The sequence below is a fragment of the Micromys minutus genome, assembly GCF_963924665.1.
Source record: "Micromys minutus genome assembly, chromosome: 12".
Lineage (NCBI taxonomy): Eukaryota > Metazoa > Chordata > Mammalia > Rodentia > Muridae > Micromys > Micromys minutus.
Window position 1 is genome coordinate 56,042,550 of NC_137981.1, and position 27,477 is coordinate 56,070,026.

General features: G+C 49.7%; 1 protein-coding gene across 1 annotated transcript; it reads left to right on the plus strand.

Moving 5' to 3' along the window:
• Nucleotides 1–344: 344 nt before the first annotated feature.
• LOC308427700 (uncharacterized protein C8orf74 homolog) lies at nucleotides 345–16,160 on the plus strand (the record flags this gene model as incomplete). Its single annotated transcript, XM_080925880.1, has 4 exons — nucleotides 345–392; nucleotides 1,622–1,814; nucleotides 14,030–14,445; nucleotides 15,921–16,160. 4 exons carry the CDS (start codon nucleotides 345–347, stop codon nucleotides 16,158–16,160), a joined length of 897 nt encoding a protein of 298 aa, XP_080782006.1.
• Nucleotides 16,161–27,477: the final 11,317 nt, after the last annotated feature.

The following is a 27,477-nucleotide window of genomic DNA, read 5'->3' on the forward strand; positions in this document are numbered from 1 at the left end:
ACCTAAGCTGCAATCAACAGGATGTATAGAATGAAGGATTGAGTGCATGTGTGTGTGTGTCTCTGTGTGTGTGTTTGCATGCATGCACGTGCACATGCTTGTTCGTGCACATGATGGAGAATAGTAGGTTGTCAGCTGAGGCTGACAGTAAGAGGAAAGGGGGGCATTCCTGAACAGATGCACAAGGACAACCTATAACTAGGTACCTCTGAAGAACCAGGATGAAAGAGACTAGAAGGAGCCCAGGGTCGCCATGACATAACAAAGCCAGCCTTCTTTGCCAGAGTTCTGAGAACTGAGTAAGTCCCAGTGAGGTCTCCTAGCAACTGGGAGGAGTCAGGGCCATGGCACTCCTAACACCCCAGGGAGTGAAGGAAGTCTTCCAGTTTCAGGTGAAGATCTGGGTTCTTAGAGACCTGGATATGGTGGGGAGGGGGAGGTGTACCAGTGAGGCTTGTGGATGCTGTCTCCTTGAGGGGCACCTCTAACATCTCTGCACATCCCTGAGGGCACAATGGATGCTTGAGGCTGGAATTCTAGAGTCATAGGCTATTTGGGAACCACAGGAAAAATGTAGGCTGTGGAGTAGCCCACCTGGAATAGGAGAGGGAGGAGGAGACAATGCCTGCCATCTGCTGTCTTGGACCTCAACAGCCCTTTGGATCTGTGTTTCACACATGAGGAGGGGCAAAAGGACTCTTGCTGAGGGGAGCTGCAGGGAGGGGCTGCATGGTTCAGAGGGATGTGGGAAACAGAAACTGCTGGGAGCCAAGAACAGGCACTAGGTTCCGTCATGGGGTCTGCCATTGCTCTTCTTGGTCCCTCCACTTAGAGCCCTCCTACCCTGGGGAGCGGGACTCCTGTGCATGGCAGGTCTCTACCGCTCCCCGTTTCTTATCATTGACTTGGCTCTTGCTTCTCCTTCTATTCCATCCTTCTGGAAAGGCTGCAGGACACTAAGGGGAACGTTGTCCCTCAGCCCACATAAGCGCTTGAGCTTCCATTGACTTATGCATCACCTTATTAACCCCCTTCTTCTTCAGCCACTTACACTGGCTGAATGCACCAAGTTAGCCAGTTGACAGTGGTCTCCAAGGGAAGTTAACTTCTTTTAAGGAAAAAAAGGAGGGATCACGACTGAAAACCTGAGGTTTACTGGAGGTATACAAGCCTGAAGCTGCACTGGACAGCATTCATTTTTCAAAGAAAGGAATGCTAGTTTAAAAGAATAAATGGTGTTGGGGAGAGACCTGAATTGGCCAAGTGCTTGCCACACAAGCACAAGGACCTGACTGAGTATGATCCCCAGAGTATATCTCATGGGCAGCTATGGGTGGTGCCAGGGCTTTCTAATCCCAAAGCTAGGGAGGTTAGAGGCAGCAAGCATGGTAAGGTCCATGCCAGTGAGAGACCCATCCCAAACCCAAAGAGGATCATGATTGATGACCCCACCCCACACAGGAGCACACCCAAAAGAACAAGCCCCCAGAAAAGGAGAGGTACAGCCATCTGGAAACCAGAACCTGACTCTTTCCTCACACGCCTGTCTATTCTCAGGATGTACGCATGACCCTGTGTCTGTGTCCTGCCCAGTGATGACATTGTCTCCTTTACCCCACAGAAACCCCAGGGGCGACAGCACCTGAGGAGGCTCCTAAACTGGGAGGAGTTTGATGAGCTGAGGGATGCTCGCCGGAGCATACTGCTGGACACCCTCTATGACAGCGTCATCTTTGCTGTGGGCAAAGGCTTCCCGTGGGTCGAGGTGGTCCAGGTGGTCAAGTTCACAGAAGAGCTGCTCAGGGAAACCAAAGGTACAGAGTGGCACTGAAGGCTCATGGGAGCTCTCGGGAGCCAGAGACCTTCAGAGGCGCTGCGCTCAGAAACAGCACAGCCCTGGGCTCTGCTCCTCATCCCTGATCTCCACGCTGTACTTGTTCTGTAGCACTGCCTGCTGCCCCGCGATGCTCGGAGCATGCTAGCTTTTCTTTGCTGAGTGTATCAGCCCTGGAGCCTTTCATGGGCTTCTCCCTTGTGTCCTGGGACAGCAGGTTGTCCCTACAGTGGTGTTCCTCTAGTGAGCTGGTCACTGCAGGACTATTAAGGAAATATAATGTCTTAATTATTAGAAGCAAAGAGCATATTTCCCACCACACTCCTCAGCGTGTGTCACACCAAGGCATCTTTGGAGTCTATTGTATCAGGAGGTTTGATTTTTAAGATCGCTATTTGAGTTGCTGACTTGAATTTCAAAGGAATATCATTCAGTTATTTTGGCTTGAGGACTAGGACAATTTTTTTTACCAATTTCTAAAAGGTCCCTAGATACACTTCTATTTTTTTGTACTATGCGTTTATTCGAAACAAGTATTCATAGCACTGTAAGATCAGAATATTGATTGAATTTGAAAAATGTTGAAAATCTTCTATATTCCACAGTATCAAATATTCATCTAAAATTTCATCTTTATATTTAAATAAGCAAGTAGATCATCTCATTAATGTGAACATTCAATGTGATATTTAATCAATTGTAAAATTACATCTACTGAACAATGTCTAAAATTATAATGCTAATAATGGATAAATGTTTGATTTGCATACGTATTTTCTTCAGCTAGATAGCTGGAGTTGTGTTAAGTTTGGAGGGCATGAAGCTGGGGATGGTGGCAAACCCCTTAATCTCAGCACTTGGGAGACAGAGGTGGGCGTGGTCTCCGTGAGCATGTGGCCAGCATGGTCTACACAGTGTATATAGTGAGTCCCAGACCAGCCAGGGCTACGAGGTGAGACAGTCTCAAAATAAGTTTGGTGAGGAGACAGAAGGGTCACAAGTGGAGAGAATTCTGGAAGCTGTGCTTACAGCTTGGCTGTTAGCCGAAGACTCTTAGAAGCATGAAAGCCGAGTGTCATCATCACCCCCACTGCTTGGTGGTAGACACCCAGGTTCACTGTTGAGCCCTTCTCCCGAATGGTGAAACTCCAAATATAAAAATCCTTATAAGTTGGGCTGGGGAAATGGTTCAATTGCTAGATTGCTTGCTGCCCCAGTGTGAAGAGCTGAGCTGGGGTCCTCAGCAACGACATAGGGCAGGGCATTGTGGTGTCTGTCTACAACTCCAACAGTGGGGGTTAGGGAGTAGAAGTTTGCAGTCAAATAGATCCCAGAGAGTTGCTAGCAAAAGGAGATACAGTTCAATAAGAGACCTTGTCTCAAAAAATAAACAACTAAGAAAGACATCCAGCATCAATCTCTGCCCTCCATACATGCACACCACGAATATATGCCCATGTACATGCACACTAACACACACACACACACACACACACACACACACACACACACACACACACACATCAGCTCTCTACTGTCCACTTGGCTTTTAAAAGAGCTTAAACCCCGAGACACTTTCTTTTTCACAAATGCAGATTGCAATAAAGACATCTCTCTCTGTAGTAAGGAGGTGACTGCATTTCTGTGCTGTGCAGTGTCTCTTGTGATGATCACATCCATGAGATGCAGATTGCTGATCAGAAGTCTCTACGACACTCACCCCTTATTGGAAATGAAGCAAGGCTGAGGTAGATAGCATGAATAACAGAAAAATAACCACGTCAACAACTTAAAGTAGTGGGAGAAAGTTTAAAAGAATGAACAGGAAAAAAAATGCAATCCAGAAGCAGCATTTGCTATACCAAACGTCTTGAAGCTTGCTGACTTGGACAGTCACTGACCATACTTTGAAATATACATCTACAGATGCTAACCTTTTACATTTTTTCTATGCTTTGAGGTTAAACCAGACAAACATGGTCCGTTCTATTATCTCCCTCCAGTATCATGGCCTGGTATTATTTCCTAGGCATAGAAATCTTTCCTACCCTCCCAGCCCCCTGCCACCAAGCTTGGGTCAGATGGAACCAGTAATCAGCAGTGCCCTTGCATCAATGTCTTCTTTTTTCCTGTCCCTCATAATTATTTTTGAAGCAGCCAGTTATTATTACACTGGTTTCTTCAAGCCAACCTGGCCTTCGTTTGCTAGGAGCACCTGGAGTCTCGACAGCAGAGAAAACACCAGTGTAGATAGAGGGTGTGTTTGTAAACCCCAGCTTTGTCTCTGCACACCCCTGGTCAGTCACTCCGCTGGATGCTCTGTCAAATGCACTGGACTAAGTGAGAAGCTAATGGTTCAGGATAAGGAGCCAGACAAGGTGTTGCTTATCTTTCCTTTATCCGCAGATGGGTTCAGGTTATGGGTCAGCACAAAGGAAGCCCAAGAAATCCAAGTGCCTTCTAATCCAGCTGCCATGGGCCATGACCTGCTTTGGCAAACATGCACACAAGCGCCACCTCCTACCTGCATGAGTGAGGAAAGTGTGAACTGTCCTAGTGAGGGCACCAGCGTCTCTCCCCTGCACCCCACCCCAGCCCCTCCTGAGTATATCACATCTCTGACAGGTGTTGGCATAGGGTGCAGGCAGTGGGGGCCACAGGCCGGCACCATCAGAGTTTCTGTTCCGGCTGACATCTATGCTGGCTGCCTCTCTTCTTGGCAGGTGGCTTCCCTGGGGTGCTTTGTTGTGGGTAGCCTAGGCTAAGGATGGTTGCACGGCAGATGAGGGCATTGGCAGGCAGCATGTAAGGAGGGGCCGTGTTTGCACAACTGTGATTCAGAGCCCTGCCAGGATGGCTGCCAACTCAGCTTATCTCCTTGCCCAATCGAGCCCAGCACTGGGAGGGAAAGGGCGGCCCTTTATTCAAAAGCATAAGCTGATTCCATCTTGGCAAAGGTTCTCCCAGGAGCTTCTGGCCTCAATTCCAGGCCAGAAGAAAGAGGGTACTTGGCACCTTCTTGGGCCAGCCTCCGGGAAGGCCGGACAACTCACATCCAGCTGCCTCCTAGACCTAGGGTGAGATCATCAACCATGAGGGTCAAGTGGCAGAGTTCTTCCAGTCGGGCACATCCTGGTGGAGGGAGAATGGCAGGAAAGGGTGCAGGAGGCTCAGGAGAAAGGAGAGATCTATGGATATAAAGCTGCTCAGAAAGCCATGGGCAGGAAGGAGAGATGAAGGGGGCTGGGGTAGCCTGGGCTACCTAGTTTCACTCTGCAAGCCCCCTGCCCTCTGCTTGCCTGGAGGACTCTCCCCAGACAACTGCCTGCTTCCACATTTTGTCACCATGACAACGTGGACACACGAAGTAGGAAGACACCTCTGTCCTATTGCCCAGCCACAGAATCCTGGGGCTAGGAGGAAGGCAGACTGGAGAACCAGTTGATAGAGGCAGAGCGGTGTGTGTCATGGTCCTGGCATCTTTAGTTCCACCCACGCCACTCCCGATTCTCCAGGAAATGTCACCAGGCCACCAGAGGGTGGGAAGGTAGCCACCTGCCTGTCCCCAGCAACGCAGACCTGGAGTAAGCAATGACTCATCAGGTTACCCAGCATGGCTCTTCCACCCAGACCCCTGATGGCCACACACAAGTTCTGTACCCTCAGCCTGCAGCAGCCCAAGGCCAGCAAAGCAGAGAACATGTCATTTCCTGCTGCCTGGGACAGACCGGGCCAGGATAGAGACATTAGACAGAGTTTCTTTGCCAAGGTTTCCACCGAGGTCTTTGTTGGAGGTGTAAAATATGTCTTGGGACAAACTGGCAACTCCTCACTTCAGACATTTCCCTGGGTGAATGGGATGCTCAGGCCACCATTGTCATTGTCATAGACCATAAGAGTCAGCAACGTACATCTTTTGTGTCCTTACTGTTCTGGAGGCTTCAAGGCTGGGAGGAGGTACTGGTAATCCTCCTGTTCCTAAAACTATTCTTGTTGGCCTCTAGCTCTGTCACCTCCCATGTCCTCCCATGATCCCCTTCCATACATGTTACTCCTTCAGACTCAATGGCATCATTTAACACCAACTACTTCAAAGCCTTGTACCATAAAATAAAATAAAATAAAATAAAACAGTATGAGCTCTTTGGGGTGGAAGTTAGGTGTCCAATGTACAAATTTAAAGAAGGAATCCAGGTGAGGTGACATGTGTCTATAATCCTAGAATTTGGGAGGTTGAGACAGGAGGTTTTGAGTTGGAAGCCATCTTGACTATACCACAAGAGTTCATATTAAAAGAAAAAAAAGGAACAGTCTAGGGTAGGTGAGGGCGAGATACTCAACCATCATGCAAAGTGGTCACTGCTAAGTTAACAGGATTTCCACCCAAACATTCTTCTTCCATGCCGGACCCTCTGTCCTGACAAGGGCAGCTAGGAAAAGTCACAACCCTCTTCCCTACAGTCTGGTATGAGAAGCAGTATTTTAGAGGTGAAATGCTGAAGCCCAGGGAGATTAATAACTTTCCTAAGAGTGCACCTGGGGTAAATGGGTTCAAGATTTGAATCTAGGTCTGTGTCTGACTCAGAGCCAATCCACACCCTACCTGTTGACTTTGCATTTGGGTCTAGGACTTGGAGCACTTGGGCTGGATTGCAGGCCTGAGAGACAGGTAGCCCAAGAAAGACCCCTTCCTCAAGTGGGATGGGAAGCTGTCATGAGGGCCAGGTGAGATGCCTGGGGGTGTACTCCTAACTGGGTCACCTGCGTGAGCCTCGGGCTGATAACCAGCCATCAGCAGGATGGGTTCAGTGGGGTCCATGTCTCGGGCCTCACTGAAAGGGTAAGCTGTGCTTGCAAGCTATGCATGCCACCTACAGATCGGTGTGCAGGTCTCCTGAAGGTGGGTCCTCTGGCTGTTGACTATGATACTCTCTGATTTATTCCTGTCCTTCCTCAGGCAGCTGAACCCTCAGCATCCATGGGAGAGCGGGCATATAAAGTAGCTGGTTGGCAGGCTGGGTACAGTCATGTCCTTGACACAGGAGGATGATTTTGTTGTTTCCATCTCAGACAGGGTTGACAGTTAAGATGAGTGGACAGCAGAGCTGGGGCTCCCTTCTGAAGCTGTGGTACACTGTGGAGCATGGCTTCCAGCAGCCACCAACAGCCCATTATGGTTCAGAGGACTGTCAGTTCCATGGAAACCCCCATGACATCTTAGAGTGGAAAGGGAACCAGGAGGTCACCTGATCTATTCTCAACTCATTCAACAGAACACTTTAGAATACCATGTCCCGTCTCCCACACCTGCCACTAGGTGACCACTGAGGCACCAGATGAAGGTCACTTTGTATCCAGGACTCAGGGTCTAATTTGGCACCGCACCTCTAGAGAGACTCATTCAAGATTATTCCCAGGGAGGTACTGGTAGAGGCCTAAGGAGGGAGAAGAGGAAGAACACACACAAGCACATTATTTATTACTATGGGAAGCTCGAGACAGTCACTCTCTTTGGACCTGACAAGGCACGATTTTTATTGGCTCCATTTTCCAGATAAAAGCACTGATTTCTAAAGAGAAATTACCTGTGCAGGTGAGGACATGCTGCGACCAGGTGTGAGCTGCATCTTTCTGAGTCTTCAACCTGGGCTCTCATGGCTTCACTAAGCTGCTCTGTGGAGAAGCCAGACTCTGAGTTCAGCTCCCAGTGTCAAAGCCATCCTGAGCTCAGTGTAGGGGAGTCATTAAGACTGTCAACCATGAGGTTGGGGGAGGTGGAAATGAGGGAAAGGCTCTTGGTCCTCAATCTGAAGGCCAGGGCAGAGAAGTTCAGCCTGAGAGGGACCATGTTCCTCAGGGTTATGGAACCAGACACCTAGTCTCCTGCCCCTGTAGTACCACTGGCCTCTACAGAAAGGGGGCACCCCTCTGGGGACTACTTACCCCAAAGAGAAAGAAAGCCAGCATCTCAGAGAACCAGGGATAGACAAGCAACATGGAAATAGGGCCAGACAAAGATGAAGAAATCTCACAAGTGTCATCTAAAACTACCATGTGTCCTCAGCCATGTGTCAGAAAGCAGGCACAGAGCACAATCCCAGGACAACAGCAGAAGGTCGTCTCCTGTTCTGAACTATTCCTTTCTTTCCTTGGGAACTGTTGCCAGCTACATTCAAAGACACTTTTAACCACAAGAAGTCCTAGGGTTCAGGGGAAAGAAGTAGAAAAAACTTGTCCCTTTCGTAGATTAGGAGTTAAAACAGACTTTGTAGCTGGGCCCTGATCCCTTGGCTGGGAAGTATCCCATCCTTTTTCTGGACCTTAGTTTATCCATCCATAGAACAAGATCCTTTGGTCCAGAGAGATAATCTACCCCAAGGAGATTGGAAAACCATTGCGTTCACTCCACCTTGTTGATGACTAGACTGCGCTCATTGAATATTGAAACTGCTCAGTTTCCTTAGGTCACTTTGTTTTCGAGGTCTTTGGCTCAGACCATGCATCTCTGAGGTAGTACTCACTGCAGAACAACCTTCTTTCTTGCATCCACCTCTAAACGTCTACAAAGAGAACTTGAAGCCACTTACAGACAAGTGGCTTGGGTTGAATTCTGATTCTGCCAACCCTCAACTGTGTGTCCTTGAGTGAATCTCTCAGTTCTTCTCTGAGCCTCAAATGTGGCCTGTGGGTCAGTATGAGCCTCCCCGAGCTGAAAGGGGCTTGGGAGCCCAAGTGACACAGGTATGTGAGGTATGATGCTGTGGTATTCTCCAACCCTGAGGATAATGCTGCCTTGGTAGTCACCGCATGGGTTTCTGGATGCTGCAGAACACAGTATGGAGCTGGATAGAAGCTTCCCTCTACCTTCCTCTTGTAGGCCAGCCTCTGTTGCTCAGGTACAGGAAAAGTCAAGTTATCAGGCTGTCCTGGCTTGACTCTCCTGCCTTGCATCCAAAACAAGGCAACCAGACTATCTTGTCTGAGACACCCAAGTCATCCAGTATCCATCCAGGAGGATCAGCCCCCCTTCACCATTCCTATGTCCTCCCCACCCTCAGGCCTGGCTCCTCTCCTGTGCTGCTATGGAAACCGTCCGTGCTCCCCTTCTGCTGGAGCAAGCGCCTTGTGTTGCCATCGGCAGATCCTCCCCCACACCCCTCTTCCGTCATTCCTCTCCTCCTCCACTCTGCTCCTCCTCACAGGTGTGGGCCTCCAGGGGTTTGGGGACAGACTTCAGGAAGTTCCCAGTGGCCAATGCAAATGAAGGCCACTCCCTGTTATTGAAGAGCAGTGTGCAGGCCCGGCTCTGCCTGCCTCTACCAGAGACTTCTGAGACTTAATCCCTCCACGCTGAGTCACTGGGACACAAGGAGCCGACTGTGAACCTCACATCAGCGAGGGACAAGGTCTACTGAGCCCAGACAGTGACTCTGAGCTCCAGAGTTGACCTAGGCAAAGGCTGCATTGCTGTTTCCTTACATTTCAAGAAAGCTGTATGACAATCTTGGGAAGATTCAGACATGGCTGGGCCGAACTTGTCATGATGCAACCCTGAATTCTGTGTGTGGCTGCTGGGGCTGCAGAAGACAGGATGGCCTTGGGGAAAGTTATAGACATGGCCACCCACATAGAGGGGCAGGGCCCTCATACCATGCACTGTCTGGGCCAGGCCAGGCTGCAGGCAGAACAGAGCACCTTCTGGCAAGCTTATCGTGAGTATCCTGATGGCTCACAGCAAGAAGGTTCATGTACAGTGCTTTACCCAAGCCTGCAGACCAGTTCTAATGACTTCCGGGCACTCACTGAGGATCTTTTGCCTGGTGGTCCCTCTACTTGGCTGTCATTTTCAGTCTGAAGCCCATTCAGCCTCTTTTTGCTTCACAACCCCGAGGGCCCTGGGGCTGCACTATAGTGCCTTACTGACCAGAATTTAAGGATGCTATATGTTTCTTTAGCTTGAAGAACACCCCCCCACCTCCTGTTCAACACCCACACATCCTCTGGCCATCCCTTGCCTTTCTCATCCTGGGCCTCAAGTGCTTTGCAGGTGTTTAGACTTGCATCCTCAGTTCTTGGCAATTTGGAACAGTGCATGTGCCCCCCAAAAAGCCAAGAATGCCTATTTTTTGTCATTTTTTTCAACCATGACCACCCCCTCCAAAAGAAGAGATGAATTTGTCAATATGTCTACAAATCTGAGCAGCCCCAGACTCACGCCCATGTAAGGGGAGGCAGCAGGAGGGTGGAAGGGATCACAGAGGGGAGAGGCTCTGTTTTCCTGCTGGTCACACCTTTTATCCAGTGGCTGAGATCTCCTGACTTTGATCCCAGATGCAAGAAAGAAATTCTAAAAGCAGCCCTGCCTTGGGAACCAGTCCTCACTTTCTGACAGGGATGAGGGAGGGCTGTGTGGAGGGAACTATCTGCGTTCTACAGGTCCCAGGGGTTCTGAAGTGCAGAGCTGAGAGGCACAGTCAGGGGCTCCCACTGGGCCTTGCCCTTCCTTTCCACTAGCTAGGATGTCTGTGATGCCCAAGAAACCCAGAAAAAAAAAAATCAATGCTAAGGATCAGGGTTGTTGGCAGAACTGAGCATCAGAACATACAACTCAGATTTTTTTTTTTGTCCCATTGAAGGTGTGTCCCCTTGACTCATTTTGGATTTTTAATAAACGAATATGCAAGAGACAGGAATCTAGTTTTGTTCTGCAGGAGGAGATCTAGTTTTGTTAGCACCGTTTGCTGAAGAGCAGTTTGCTCGCCAGGGTATTCTTTTAGACTCTCTTGTTGTAGCTGCATGGGTTTCTATCTGGGTCCTTTGTCTTTCCTGCCTCACTGCGCCACATATTTGTTATGGGGTCACCATCATATATGCGTGGGTGGCACTAACGTACGGGGACGGGGACTGATGGAGGAGGAGGGGCAGGAGGGGGAAAGGTAACGCACTTGCATGAAAACAGCTTTATGTAGCCCTGTATATAAGAGTTTTAAAAAATAAAGAGGTGAGAAAAGTGTATGTGTATGCGTGCACATGAGAGAAAGAGAGAGAGGTGGGGAGAGGGAGAGAGAGAAACAAGAGAATAACAAGATGGAAAGAGGACAGGGAACTTTGATGATGTTTGGGTTTGAATATGCACAGGCTTAAGTTTTGAGCACTCAGTCCCCAGCTCTGGCCCTATTTTGTAGACTGTGGAGCCTTTGGGAGGAGTAGATTGTGTGGAAGAGGGCTGTCGGAAGAAGATGCCTGCCTCTGGCTCCACCCTCACCTTGCTTTCTGAGTGCCACCAAATGGGATAGCCTCTGCTATATTTTCCCACATCACGGACTGTCGTGGTTCACCATGCTTTCCCTACTGTTAGTAGCTAAAACTGTGAGCCCAAATAAACCCTTCAGTTGACCCAGTCTGGGATTAGGTCACAACCGCAAGAAATGCAGTGGATACATCAGAGTGACACATCAGAGTTGCTCGGGCAAGTAGCAGCAAAAGAAAGCAGGGAAAGAGGGAGTCCGGCTGGTACCCAGGTGAGGGGCCAGCTGCTCCTCGGATCACGGGAACTTTCCTCCCTGTATCCCCAGGAGATGCACTTGTTGTCCACTGGCTGTCTTTGCAGTAAGGGAATCTTCCATATTCAGATCCCCAGCCCTGACAAGAATAGAGTAACAAGGGACACTGAGCATTGGGACAGTCACTGCTCACCAGGTGGCAACTGCCAAGAGCCTCTGGTTAGTGAACCAGACCAGTGCCTGCTCTGTCACTCAGTGCACATGCTTCCGTCCCTCTCCCTGTCATGGCCTGCTGCTCCTGCTCACAGATGCACAGATGTCCCACTTCTGAGAACTCATTTCTGCTCACCTCCAACCTGCTGATCAGATGTCCCCAAGTGTCTGCTCCTGACATCTAAGCATGGCTACTGAGCATGGCCCACGGGTCCCTCGCATTTGCTTTCTGTCTACTTTGCCATCAGCCCTTGCTGTCATCTATCTGACTCTACTGTTCTGGGCCCATCTTACCCCCAGCCTGAGCCAGTTGTTTGCTCAGCTCTCTCCACACTAGACTAACCTCCCTTCCTAGCTCTGCCCCTTTTAGCCAGAGCAGAGCCACTGACCAGCCCCTTCTCAAATTACAGTCATCTGAGTGCTCTCCAACCCAATCCTTTCCTCCTGGGACACTGTGGCTATGCCTCCACCACCACTCTTCATGGGTAGAGGTGTGACTTTTTATCACAGCACTACCAGCACCCAACACCGTACCTCCTTAAGGGATGGGCAGTGGCTGTTCATAGACTTGGCAACAGTTGGCAGACTGGACTTGGAATAAGGGTAGGGGGAACTCAGAAGGAAGCTGAAGACAGCAAGGGAAGGAGGAAAACAGGAGAGAGAGCAGGAGCTAGGGGTGGGGGAAAGGAGGGATATTGGAAGCTACGAAGGAAGAGGGAGGAGGGAGGAGGGAGCCATGGAGGGAAGCAAAGATGGAAGCAAAGTTTTCTCAATGACTAGCTACACAAACACACACACACACACACACACACACACACACACACATATACATATATATAGATACATACATACATACATATACACAATCCACAGCTTTACATTCAAGTGAAAGATGCTGGTACTCCAGCTAGGAAGGGTCAGAGTGAGTGTCAGGCCTCCAAGCCAGGACCTTCCCCTGAGACAGAAGCACAGCTCTTGACAATGAGCTTGCTCTGCTCTGAATGAAGGGGGTTTGCCTATACCAAATTCCAAACTGTAGCCACCTCCCTTTCCCACTCACCTGTGGAGACCGGGTGTGAACAGTGTAAATCTGAAATGTCCCCTAAAGAGTCATGTTTGGAATGGCCATTTCCCAGTGGACCCTTTAGGAGCGAGGTCTAACTGGCTGCAGTTCTGAACATGGGCCTTTGAAGATGACATCCAATGCCTGTGCCAGAGCTGTCCTGTCTGCTTTCTGGTCTACTTTCACATGACTAGCCTTCACTTAGCACTGTCACAGATAGAGCATTAGTGAAATGAGTCAAAATATACGAAGACCTTCCCTTAAGTTGAATCTGTGAGGTTTGGTTACAGCCACATAGATGTAAAAGTACACCAAGCTCTCAGTAAAACAGGTCCCTGCCTACCTCATGCCTTTAAGGTAACGCCACCTCCTCCCCAGGTTCTCAGCGTGATGGTCTCTATTCCCACACAGAACAACACAGCCTTTCAAAGAGCCCAGAGTGGATGGAGACTTAAGATGGCGAACTTTCAGCACCACCTTATGGGCAGAGCCAAGTCACCCCTCTATAAGAGATGGGAAAAGGCAGAGTGAAGACTCCTCTAAAGCCAGGGGAATCAGCGGTGAGGGAAAGAGATGAGGAAGAGATATGCTAAGTCACCCCAACTTCAGGAAAAAGCCAGGATCCTGCATCCAGCCCTTGATTTCCACAGCCATGAAGGGGACCCTCGTTCTAAGCATGTGTGGTCCTGCAGTGGCCTCATACAGAGGAGGGCAAGGGGACACATGAGCAAGCTCACCGTGTTTAGCCATGGTGTCTGTGAAAACTTGGCTCTCCTGGTTGGATGAAGGTCGTGTTCTTAAGCCGTCTCTTGCTTGCTCGGCCCGAGACATGCACAGTACTCCTTCAGGAACCAATTTCTGTGTCAGGTCCTGGCAGCCCGGATGCATATCTGCCTCCAAGCATCGCACTGAGGCATCTAGAGGGCTTGGGCATGGGGAGGGATGGGAGAGAACCGTTCCCTCCCTGAGGAACTTCACTGTTCCCCGTTCACCACTGGTGCTGTTCTCAGAGCTGATTCTGGGCGAAGTGAACCCTATTTGTCCAGATATATCCCCAAGTCCCCACTATCCAGGTTACCTGAACACATCTCCAGTCAGCACCTTCTCTGCACAAACAGCAGAGCCCCCTGTTACTCCACCTTTTCCTTTCTGAGGGACTGGACGTTGAAACAGTGCAAGGCACAGATGAAGTGCATCAGAGCAGGGGCCTAAAGACAAAAGGGTAGAATAGTTCTGTAGAGAAAGTGCAATAGACACAAGTTACCACAGAAGACATAAATGGGAAATGATGCTCACTCCGGAGCTCTTGGGGGCTGGTAAGTAGTGCTGGAGGATCAGTCAGGATGCAGGCTTTGAGGCTGAGCCTGGGTTCACAGCCCAGTTTACACCCTGCACTCTACTGCTCTGTCTCCTCAGGTTGCTCCATCACAGAAGCTGTGACAACACTGGGGAAGAAGCTCCGAGATTACCAGAAGCAGTTTAACGTCACCCACCTGCTGGCCCTCTGTGACTATTTCCACAACACTTTCATCCGACACTACAGACTCTACCAGTATGTCCTGAGCCAGGATCAGGAGGTCAACCTGACAGTTGCTCACGTGCAAATGTGCGCACCACCCCAGCCCCTTCCGCTGACGGATGGCACAGACAGGGATGTGTGGAGGCATGAGCAACAGATGGCTGAGCTGAGCATGGCTGAGGTGGAGAAGCGCATGAACATGCTGGTGCTAAAGGAGACGCTGCTCATGGGGCAGGCACAGATGCTGCAGAAGGCCTTTGGGGTTGAGGAAGATACAACGCAGCTGCAGCCCCGTCCGACCCTGAGGAGGGAGGTGAGGCTCTGCCCCAGGATCTCTGAGACACAGCAGGCTGGACCCACTCACAGTCTGCATTGGTAGTGAAGACAGAGGGACCACATAGGCATCTAGCATTTCCCACAGACTTTACATCCACATCATTGTTGTGGAGTAGAAACTCTTGTTCCCATTTTTGTGGTGACGTAATAGGGTTAGAGAACATCGTTTGCCCAATGCTACCAAGCTTCTGGGGAGTAGGGTTCACAGTTGGTTGAGGCCTGCGGACCCTGAAGTCTTGAGTATTTCCCATTTGTTGTTGACTGGCGATAGATACCATTGAATGCGTCATCAAAGTAACATGGCTCTCTGAGCTGATGAGGGATAGCTAAGTGCCCTTTGTCTGGAGTCAGAAATATCATCACGGAGACCCCAGGTTTAAACAGCTCAGGAAAGATGTGTGAGCAGATGGCCCAGAGAGACAGAGAGAGACAGAGTGAGGCAGAGACAGAGAGGCAGAGAGAGAGAAATAGAGTATACACAGGCACAGCAGGACAAGTGATTGCAAGTTTGTTTTGAAGGGTTTAATTTTTTTTTTGTTTTGTTTTTTGATTAGTTTGGGCTTCTGATTTGTCAGCGAAAGAAATTAGTATTTCTTTAAAGTTCAAAACTATGTATGGGAAATTGCTAAAATAATAATAACTCAGCAGGTTGGATGGTACTTATCCAGGGCCAAGGCTCCTGATACATGGTAACAGGACAAGAGCATGTGATCTAAGTTCATGAAGACATGTGAAGCAGGCAGACTGGCATGGAGGCACACATCTCCGATCCTAGCACTGAGGAATCAGGAGTTCAAGGCCAACCTTGACTCAGTCACAAAACAACAACAGAATCCAGTGGGAGTCCAGGAAGCTCAGGACAACCTGTCTCCAGGTCCTTATGGGACCTTACTCTATGATACCTTAGAGTCTGTAGGCTAGGCCAGGGGAAGGCTGCCTGACAACAACTCCTGCTCCCCACACGCCCTCCACTGCTCCACCATGCCTTTCAGATCCCTTTGATCCTTAGGGCTCTCTGGCAGAGCCTGGGATCCCTGACAGCGTGTCCTGTTAGGATGGTAAATGGGGACCGAGCTCACATTCTTGTAACCAGCTGGTCAGAAGGAAAGTCCACCCTCTGAAGCTCTGTCTGTCCCCTCCAATGACGTGACTTAGGACTATGAGATATGAGAACAATCAGGAGATGGGAGGAGCTGACTACAGCCACATGAATTATGAGTTGTCACTGTCTTGTGGTTCCAGAAGCATGTGAGGAATGAGTGACACACGAGGAGATTGTCACCCTGAACTTGACAGTGGGAAGGGACGAAGCAATGAGCGGTAGTGAGGGAGAGCTGGTGGACAGGAGGTGTGTCCTCAGAAGATGGCCACCACCATGAAGAGCCACAGCTGACGGGAGGAGGATGGGCCTTGACTGTCCTCCAAGCGTGCTCACTGGTATATATCTTGCAGGCTTTGGAGCGTCTGGTGAGCGAGGCCATCCACATCCAGATTGCATGCCTGCAGGAGCTTCTACAGTACGAGATCCAGGCAGCCTTTGACATCCTGGACCTGAGGCTGCAGAAGAAAACACTCAGTCTCAGCGCTCCTCCACCCCCGCTTCCCTGTATCACCACTGGCCCGGTGGCCTTAGAAGACTCTCCTAAGGCTATTAAAGCCAATAAAGGAAAGAAAGCCAAAGCTAAGAAGTAGGAGGCTGGTGACTACCACTCAAGGACATATGAGAAAAGCAACATGGAGCATGCTCAACATAGACCAGAGGCTCCTAGTGATTAAAAGAAACAAAGCAATCCCCTTGCTGTCTCTGTCTTGGAAACCAGTGTGTGATTGAAGAGAGTACTGATTAGCTAGGCCCAACCTTTCTTTCAGTGGAACCTAAGAGGTCTCCTGACCAAAACACACTCTGAGGTTCTCCTTCCCTGGATGTGGTGAAAGTCTTACAGAGGATGCTAGGAGAGGGTGTAGGGAAGGTCAGGGACCTCCTCAGAGCCAACCAGAGACAGAGTTAAAGAGGGGGCCTGAAGCCGGTGCTCAGGGCTCTGTCTGGACTCTTTCCCTGCAGCACTGTGCCTTAATGCAGACAGACACAAGCTTGCAGCTATTGGTGTGACAGGGGACAATGGCTCAGTTACTGACTTACTTGAATAGACCTCCAGCCCAGCCAGGTTCATCCAACTCAGCACCAGTCAAACTGGTGCCGATTCTGCACAGCTGGGCAGGAGAAAGTAGCTCTTGTGGCCCCAAGTTGAGAAAGCAGTGACAAAATTCTTTATCTCTCTAGGGCTCTCTTCCCTCACCCAAAAAGAGTGGAGTTCCATTAGAGTCTCAGCCACAGTAGGTGGGATGTTAAAGAATGGTGTGCAGCGATATGGCTATCTACCCATTGGTAGAATGCTTGCCTAGCATGCACGTGGCCCTGGGTTTGAGTCCCAGCACTGTGTAAACTGGGTATGGTAGTTGACACCTGCAATCCTGGCATTTGAGAGGTACAGGCAGGAGGATCAGAAGATCAAGGTCATCCTTAGCCACCTAGAAAGTTTGAGGTCGGGCTGGAGAGGTGGCTCAGCGGTTCAGAGCACTGGCTGCTCTTCCAGAGGTCCTGAGTTCAATCCCCAGTAACCACATGGTGGCTCACAACCATCTGTAATGGGATCTGATGCCCTCTTCTGGTGTGTCTGAAGACAGCTACAGTAGACTTATATACATAAAGTAAATAAATCTTTAAAACAAAAAAAAAGTTTGAGGTCAGCCTTGGATACATGAAATCCTGTTCCCCCCTCCCCCAAAAAAGGATGAATGGAAGAAAGAAGGAATAAGATAACTCCTTCCTCTGTCCCTAGAGATTGAGAAGGACATGAACCATCTAGAGGGCAAGTGCTCTTCACTGTGGCCTATGGTCAGCCAACACCTTCATCACATCAGAGAAAGCTGCATTGCTTTGCACTCGAAGCTTGTCTCATATAAGGCAAACAGGCATGCCCACCCCTGGCTGGCTTCCACGGGTGAAGTAGGCACCAGGGTTGGCATCTGTGAAGCAGGTATTAGGGAAGGAGAGACTCCACCTCCTCTCAGGTTCATTCTGGACTTATGATCAGAGCAAACAGAAGGCTTGGGTGTTAGATTCTAGCTCTGGACCCTGAGCTTCCTGGGAAGCATTTCCAAGTAGGATTTTCCAGCATGGTGGATGGACACTTAGCCGACTGAGGCCTTCTTCCCTGAGCCACACACACATGCCAAGCTGTGAGAGCCCGAGTAAAGAACTGCCCCATACCAATATGATCCAGTATGAACCTGTTGTTGGGGTCTGAGGATGGAGTGGTTAAAGATTCTGCTTTGTTGGGGACAGTCCTGAGTGACACCTGCTGGGCCCTCTTTACTGTTCTCAGTATAATGGAAGCCAGGAGATTTGCTTTAAAAGATGACAGGCTAGCTTGGGAATAATCTTGTCCCAGATTCAGCCACCATATCCTTGGTGAGGACATTGTTATGATCTGAATCTAACATGCCCCTTCCCAGCTTCTGTTATAAACCCTTGATGCCCAGGAAGTGGCACTATTTGGAGGGACTGTGAAACCTTTGGGTAGCAGGGCCTAGGTGACAGACTATATATGTCCCTAGAGATAGGCTTTTAAACCTGATATTTAGTCCCTGTTCCTGATCTGTCTGTCAGCACGCTGTTGTTGCCATGACCTATGTTACTCAGCCAATGTTTTCCCTGCTGTGAGGGAACCCACATACTTAATAACCCTTTCAACCCTAAAGTTGTCTTGCAGGAACATCTGGTCACTGCTGTGCAGAAGAAACAGGCAGATGTGAGAGCACTCATGGCGCGCAGTGTGTGAACTCTCACCTGGTCTCAGTCTACACGAGAAGACACAGAAATGACGGGCCTCTCCTTCCAAGCCTTCGGTAACTCAGTGAAACATCCCACAGATAGTAGAACAGGAGCCCCCCCCCCCACCAAGTCCTATCAAGAGCAGGCCAACACAAGCAACCAGAGATAACCAAGCTCTTCCCCCTTGGGGTGGAGCCTAGAGAAGGCTCAGGGGCCTTCCTCCTGCCAGCTGTTTAGTCCCCAAGCCACTGAGCACTGTAGGTGTGGGAAGCCACCAGCCAGCAGTCTCCAGAGCCTGTGGGAAGGGCGGAGAGATGAGCCAGGTGCTTGTGTGGAAGGTGCAGACGTGGAAAGAAGGGCTTGGCCCTGGACCAGGGTGAGGGTGGCATGATAAACCCACAGCCATCCACTTACCTCACTGCTTGACTTTTCAGAAGAGCCTTTGGGAGCAAGAGATTTGATGGAAGAACCTGCCTGGTAAAATGTGATTGGTTTTGAGTCTGAAACTCTATGTTGCCTTAGCTGTCCCGGGACTTCCAATGAAGACTAGGCTGGTCTCAAACTTGTGGTGATCCTCTTTCTTCAGTTCCTTGAATTCTGTAACTAGAGGCAGTCTTCACCACACCTAGTCCAAATGTGACTCTCTTCGCTTGGCTTCTTTCTAGAAGGGTAACGGCAGTACCGAAATACGAACAAACAAACTGGGTATCGGGTACACCAGAACTTGGAGAGTGCCAAGCTGCTAATGAAAGCTCAGGCATCTCAGGAGGTCAGCAGGACTTTGAGGCCATCTGGAACTTGGAATTTGACACACAGTTCTGGGGTGACTTGCTCTCTGTGGATTCCTAAGGTGTCTTATGCAAGCTGCCCAGTTGACAGCACTGATTCCGAAGAGCCTCCCTCTCAAAAAAGGACGCCAGTGTTCTGTGCCGATAGTAGAGTCAACAGAAAGCACATCTTAGCTCCAAGATCAGTTTTGTACTTCCACACAATGGAGGCAGAACAGAGCCTCAGGGAGATTCATTCCACCATATGTGGAAGGTCTTCAATATTATGAATGGTGTCAGAAACTCAGCCAAAGTCCAACATCCAGGGCTGGGGTAGGAGGCTCAGTAAAGTGCTTTCCGTACAAGCATGGTATGAAGCTGGGTATGGCTTGTGATCTCAACACCAAGAAGCAGAGACAGGAGGCTCCCTGGCGGTCCCTGGCCAGCCAGCCTAGTCTACTTAACAAGTTTCAGGGCAGACATCCGGCCTCCAACCAACCAACCAACCAACCAACCAGCCAAACAAACAAACAAACAAAAAAAAAAAAAAAAAACCGGACACCTGAGGCTGAAGTTGATCTCTGATCTCCACGAACATATGCATCTTACTCTACATATACAAACACGAACCCCCACATATAAAATTTCAGCATTTACTGATGATAAAAGTACTTGTTTGGGGGTGTGCTTATCAGCTATATCCACAGGAACAGGAAGTAGAATTAAGAGAGAAGAGGAACCGGAAACAGGAAACTGGAAAAGAACAGAACTCTACCAGTGACATTGGCAGAGGCTGTCAACGGTCCCTCGCACTCCGTGGTATTAACTGACCACTTATCACTGCCAGACACTTATGGATTGGGGAGTCAGCAGTAAACAGACAGCTTTCTCACTTTTGAGGGGCTCGAATGCTAAGGCAGGAAATTAGCCAATGATTAAATAAGATTCCTGAAGCTGCCTGAGGCTGTTCACACTGTGATGGTCAGGTAAAAAAGACAGCATGACCAGGGCTAGCCCCAGCAGCCAGGAGTCATCTTCAAAGTTCAGCTACTCGCAGCCAACTTCAACGAGCCAGGCTCTGCCTCCCAATCGCCATAAGCAGCTATACACGTTAGTCAGTGTGATCTTGGGTGTCAGTGTGTTCACAGCCAAGGCTTCTCAGTGCCTCCTGTATGCCAGACACTGGGATGTGTCTTATACATAAACAGAAAAATGTCATGCATGCCCGGGGCAGGGGCAGTCACTGTAGCGTTCAGGGAGCTCTTCATCAAGGTCCCTCTCCCCCAGGGTGAAAATAATTCCCCAAGTCGAAATAGTCCACTATTGTGAACCACAGTGATTGGACCAGACAAGGGAATGGGACCCAAACTGGACCAATTAACATATCTCATCCTCACCCCTCCACCAAGATGCCTGACATGGTAATAGACCTAGAGATTTTGCTCCTTAAACCTGACAGGATGCATTTCCTCTTGGTTGTGAGACTGGGAGAATTTTAGGGCCATCACAGGCTTGTGACTGAAACTCTAGCTGGAGAGAGGGAAGAGCCCAAGATGAGCAAGAGAGCGAAGGGAGAGCTCTGGCTGAGAGATTACATCTTTAATCCCCCACGCTGGGGGAAGCTCCACCCTGTTGCTCAGTGGTTTGGCTGTGGGAGCCAAGGCACACACACCCATTATCTGACTGAGGTCAATGGGAAGGGCCGGGAAGGATGCAACTGGGACAGATAAGGAAACTGAGGCTCACAGGTGAGATGATTGCTCAAAGTCACTTGGCTAATAGAGGGTGAAGCTCTGCAAGGAGCAGCCAAACCTCCCACTTGCCTGGATGACAGCTCCTGGGCTGCTAGCCTCACAGATGAGCCCTGTAACTGGGACCACCACCCACCAACATGAGCTATAGGCCCTATGGCAGAGACCGTAGACAGTCTCTGCGGAAGTAGAAAACTACCCAGGCTTGGCTGCAGTTCCTCTCCTCTGGAACATACGCACACAAACTCAAAAGAAAGGCCAGAGCAAATGGAACAAGGATTGCCTACACCCCAACAGCCGAGTCCATTCACTATCAAACACGTAAGTCCTGGCTTCCATGGACTACTGATGCTCCTCACAGAGTCCCTGAGCAATGTCTAAGAAGTTCCTGACACGGGCTGAAAGGTTCTTTTCTACCGCATTGCATCCATTGGCGGTGCCCAGTGTTGAACTAAAGAGTTGAGGAACCCATGTCTCTCCCAAGACTCTGCTCTGACTTTTTAAGAAACTGGTTCCCAGCCATTGCTCCATGAGAACTGGGACACAGGGTTTCTAAAGCTCACCCAAGCCTTGGATCTGATGACACTGTGGTACCCAGGCCCCGCCACTTCAGAGTGGGTTGTTGGGTTGTCCTTCCTGTGGGTTTCAGATTTCAACCAGAGCCTGGAAATACTGTTTCCGGTGACCCTCCGTACAGGAAGTGGCACAGCTGAGATGACCCAGAGCCTAGTGCATTTGTGGGTCTGTGGGGGGGGGGGGGGCTGCACTGGCTGTGTCCTGTACTCTGTGTTCTCACCAGTGCTGCCTGGCAAACAATTCCAGACCTCCATGGTTTTCAACAAGCATTGTGGTTCCACGGTATAGAAGGAGTTAATGTGCACAGCTTGCCTCTTGCGTGCACTTGTGTATGGCGGGTCTCAGTTGCTGGTGAGGTAGGCCTTGCAGCTAGTATTCTTATCCCTAGGACTTCCTCACAGCATGGAGCTGGGCTCCAGTAGGAGGAAGAAGTTAGACTTTTCCCTGGACTAGAGGCAAACCCCCACTTCTACAGGCTTCACTCCTGCTAGCTGCTTCTGCCACTGCTGTGCCAAAGCAACCTAAGGGTCTGTTTTGGCACATGGTTTGAGGGGGAAGTGTGGCACTGCTCACACTGGATCCACACTTAGGAAGCAGAAGAGCAGAGTATGCCTGTCCTCAGCTTGCTTCCTCGATTTTATTCACTCTGGGAGCCCCCAGCCCGTGAAACGGTACCATCTACATTTTGGGTGTGTCTGCTCACCTCAATCAATGTGATCTTAAAACTCCTTTTCCAGACATGCCCAGAGGTTCGTTTCTAAATCCCACTAAGCTGACAGTCCAGATTAACCATCACGATTCCTGAAGTAGTTTCAGGCCAGCCAAGACTCAAGGGGGCAGGCGTACAGGGCGTGGCGATCGCAGCGAGCCATCTGCCCTCTGCCTGGCTGGCACAGACACTGGATAATCGAGGAAGCAAATTAGCAGTCAATTGAGCAAGCAGACCTGTGGACGGGAGCCGCCAGAGGAGTCCACACGGTCTCCTTGCTTAGCTCCAGAACTCTGCTCAGACCCTTGGGATAAGATATTAACGCTAATTTGTCTAAGACTATGCGATTTCCTTTTTTAATCTCAGAATTATGAAATATCAAAGCCAAGGGATCCTCAGGGTGTAGAAATCTACTTCGGCCAGCTCCTAGTTGAGCAGATCAAGGAGGGGAAAGGATTTGCCTAAGGTACCCATTGTGGCTGTGGGCCCATGTCTAGGATCCTAAAAAGGCTTTCACCAGGAGTCTGCTGTTTACAGGAGCATGGGACTCTGCCCCACCAGTCCCTTGTGAAGATACAGAAATGTCCCTCAGCACCCTGTTGGGAACAGTTATTGAAACATCTTTAGAACCCTGACACAGGAGAAGCTAAGGATACCATGGAAGGAGCTCAGACCAGGAACTCACAAAGCCCCTGTTTGCAATGCTCCACATTTGTTCCAGCGGTGGTGCACTCGACCAATCACGCAGCCACACGGCTTCAATAGTCAAACCTATGGTGACCACCCTGGCACTGTGTTGTTCCATGTTTCACAGTCGTGGGGCACGTTTGGGCCCATGAGCATCACAGGAAAATCATATCATTAAAAATAAGCTCTGGCTTACATTTCGTGCTTAATTTATGGATGAGAAAACCAGATCCAGAGATGTTGGGTAACCCTGGCTCTCTCTCCTTGGTTAATACTTTGTCTACTGGGACCAAACCAGACCGCCTACTCCTTTCCCTCAATCAGCCAACCTGGACGTCCCAGCCCGCTCTACTGGCAGATCTCAGAGAGTGCAGTGCCTTCCACTCAATCCATGAGGAGGCTGGTCACAGAAGCAGGACTCTGAACAAGGGAGACAAACTGAGCAGGGGTGGAAATTTCTGGGAGCTGAGAGGATTGAGAGAGGGTTAGGAGTACTGAGGTATATGCAACCACGTGCTGAGCAAGCCACATGCTGTTGCATGAACTTCCGGAGAGAGGTTCTAATCAGTCCAGATAGAAATAGCATTGATCAACCCAAGAAATTATTCCATGCAAGTTAGGTGAACTGCACGTTTCCTTGAGTTATGTATAGGCACATAGGAGCCAGTTCCTGACTCACCCTGAAACCCTCCACACAGTTGGATGGAGTAGAGAGGTCTGTGGGAGCAGGATGATGGAATCTAGGGGGAGCAGGATTTGTAACTGGAGAATTCTGTCTTCCAAGGTCATGGTCCAGGAGACCTGTCGCAAAGGCCTACTGTTTTCTAACTCACGCGTTTCCTGAGGTGCCCTCTGCCCCCCACCAAGGCTCCTTGCAGGTGCCTAGGAGGGGGAAAAAATCACATCCTACAAGTCACAGTCCAGCTGGCAGAGTGACGGGAGACACACAAGGACAAGCTCCCTATGTGGTTTACTGAAAGCAGAGACACTGCCAGGCTCAGAAACCCCAGGGCCTTTGTCCCTCCTCCCAGGAAGAGAGGTTTCCATGTTAAGCAAGATAGCACAAGTCAGAGGCTGAGCCTGGCCATCCTGGCCCAGGCTTATTCCCAGCACTGTGGGGCATCGGGGCCAAGTTCCTGACTCACCCTGAAACCCTCCACACAGTCACTTCCCTCGGGGCAGTGGCCCAAGCTTGAAAGTGGGCATCCCTGCAGCCCCGGCCACTAGGGCCTAGGCCCGGAGCCCAGGTGGGCCTTCCCAGCATTTCTGAGCAAGACTGACTTGCTGCTGGCAATTGTGTTGTATCCTGGCAGGAAAACTCCAGAACATCTCGGTGGTGGGAACCATTCAGGAAGTCTCCTGGAGGAGCCTGTGCCAGTGAGAACACTCGGCTAGAGGCGGGATGGTGGCTAAGACCCCGAGCTTGCCAGGGCTCTGCAGCAGAGGAAGCAGGGCCTGGTTCCAGTTCCTTGAGCAAACCCAGGGCATCCTGGGATTCAGTGACAAGGGAAAGAACATGGGAAAGGTTCACCACAGGGTGTTCTGTCACCACAGAAGAATAGGCAGGGATGAGGAAGACATTCGGGCTCCTATGTATCCACTTAAAAAGTAAGTTCCCAGCCTGCTCTGGGAACACTGGGAATAAGCTGAAGAAGACAAGGCAGGCAGATCACATATTCCAGGCCAGCCTCTGCCACACTCTCAAAAAACCAGTTCCCAAGAGCTGGGATGTCGCTTAGTGGTAAAGAACTGCCCTCCCCAACCTGTGCAAAGCTCTGAGTTCAATCCCCAGAATCATTCAGACACAAAACATCATGTTTCCAATCCAGGAGTCCCAGCATTCCAAAAAGACTCTGGGTGAGTGTAGCCTTTGACTGTAAAAACATCTAGAAGGAACATAGTGAAATTTCAACAGCATCACTACAAATGAAGCTTATAAGGATTGTCACTGTCCCAAAGGTATCAATGGGAGAACAAGATTCAGTGACCTGATAATGTGTGTATGTGTGTATGCATGTGTTTATATGTGCATCTGTATCCATGTGTATATGTGTGTGTGTATGTGTGTGTGAATATACATTTATATATGTATAATGCATACATATCTATATATGTGTGTCTGTATATGTGTGTTTATATGTATTTGTATTCATGTACACATATGTGTAATGCATGCATACATGTCTGTATGTAAATTATATGTAGAGGTATATATATGTATGTGTGTATGTGTATTATATCTATGTAAACTGTGTGTCTATGTGCATATACATGTGTGGATATGTATAATGCATATATGTGTATTATGTAGATACATATATACATGTGTGTCTCTATATGTGTGTATGCATGTGTATGCATGTGTGTGTCTATCCCCATGTAACATTTACTGCCTGGTCATACCCTGGTGAGAACAGCATTCCAAAGCACTTTTACTCATGCCTAATGCCAGGGTGGGATGTGGCTTCAGCCTAGGAAGTGGCAGAATTCAGAAGAGAATTAGACTGTTCCAGGATCATTAGAGGGTGACATTTCTGGGAAGCTATTTCTCACCATGGACCATCCCCAGCTCTTCCAGCTGATTCTGTGCTATATCTGATGTTCAGAAATACCTTCTGATACAAAGAAGCAAAGCCACCGAACGGGGTGGAGCCCTGGGCTGGAGTGGAACTCAGGACCAAGGCAGAGCAATGGAACTCTCAGGCCTGAGTAGCTGTGTATCCATTCTATATCACAGGGCACCTTCTCTGTATGTACCACAAAGATCAATGTGATGCCCCTTCCATAAACACATTCCCAAGCTCGTAGGAAGAAACACTTACAGAACAGGCGTCAGTATGGTGCACCACCATGTGCAAAAGACTGTGGAAAGGGGACCAGTCAGTTCCAGTGGGGACTGTGAGAGCACTGGTCCTGGAGAGTGGAGGTCATGGTGATGGTGCTTTCAAAGGTGAAAATGTTTGAACCAGTGTTCTGACACATACTGGGAATCTTCTATGTGAAGATGTGGAAGAGGGTAACTTATCAGGTGGAATCCATATGTGCAAAGGCCCTGGGGTATGAGGTAACAAATGTCCTATTTGTAAATTTGCTGTGGACACCAACTCAGGGCAAGAAAATAGGTGAGACCTCATGGAAATGACCCCCAGGGAGGCTCAAGCTCCTTTGTGTTAGCAGAACTGAGCTAGCAGATGTTTTAAAGATAGACAACTGCCTCCTTAGATTGTCTAAAACCTTGTGGCGACCTGGAAGAAGGAAAGGCCCAGGGCAAGAGGAATAGGCAAGACAGAATCCAGAAGGACAGGAGATCAGAGGCCCTGTGCCTAGGCACCACCCATCGGGAGGACCTGTGGATAGCATTCAGACCATTGAGGCCTCTTGTCCCATCCTGTTCAGCTGACCCAGGCTGGTGAAAGATAGTCAGATGTAGGCAAGACAGGGCCCTGTTTGCAGGAGAAAGGGGCCAGGGTGGTAATGCATGGGAATAGAGCCAGGCCAGGTGTCTGGGGGACTCATGCCATGCCCTGGTGACAGAAGGCTGGGTGGCAGACAGGGCCAAAGAAGCAGCCAGGATGCTGACTGAGCTGCTCTCAGGGCTAGGATACAACTCTGGTTCCAGCCCAGCTATGTGTAGCTCCGAAGCCTCACCTGGCTGAGTTCTTGCCCAGAGAGCCCGCCCCCACTAGAGATCACTGTAACACAGAGGGCAGGGGCAGAGTAGGGAGGGACTCAAAAGATCTTTCCACAGTACAGGTCACACCAGGACACTGTGAGCTCTGCATCCTAATTTAGGGAGGCACAGAAAGGGTATGCAACTGGTCCAAAGTTACACAGCAATTGGATGGCTGAGCTGGGCTGGCAGAGCACTAGAGGAAAAGGCCTTGACCCTGATCTGCCTCCCACACTGAAGAACTTGAGCTGTACATTGGCCCTGTGCCATCTGCCTGTTTCCCAGGGAATTTCCCTCCTTCCTCTTGTAGCCCACCAGCTGCTTGAGAACCCGAGGCTTTGCCCACTTGGGAGGAGGCTCACTCCAGGGTCAAAGTAGAGCACCGTCTGAGCAGGTCACACTTGTGCTTGGGCCAGGGTGGCTGGGTTGAAAAGACACCAGCAAGTGTGACAAGGCCCAGCACTTACAACAGCTCACACTCACCTCACGTGTGCACAAGACCATTTGCCCAATAGATGCAAATATGTCCCCTTCAGGCCTGCTCAGGGCAGTAAGCAAGTCTTATGAATGGTGTGTGTGTGTGTGTGTGTGTGTGTGTGTGTGTGTGTGTGTGTGTGTACATGCGCGTGTGCATACGCATTGTGTGTGGGGGCACACACACACGTGTGTGTATGTTTGTATGTGGAGGTGTACATACTTGTACAGGAGGAGCAAATGCAGAAGGACAAGGACAGTCTCAGATGTCATTTTGCCATCCACTTTGTTTTATTTTTACTTATTTTTAAAAAGACGTGTTTAGTGTATATACATGAGTACACTGTAGCTGTCTTCAGACACACCAGAAGAGGGCATTGGATCCCATTACAGATGGTTGTGAGCCACCATGTGGTTGCTGAGAATTGAACTCAGGACCTCTGGTAAGGCATTTAGTGCTCTTAACCACTGAGCCACCTCTCCAGCCCCTTGTTTAAAAACAGAATTCACTGGGAAGTCCAGGCTGGCCTGGAACTCACA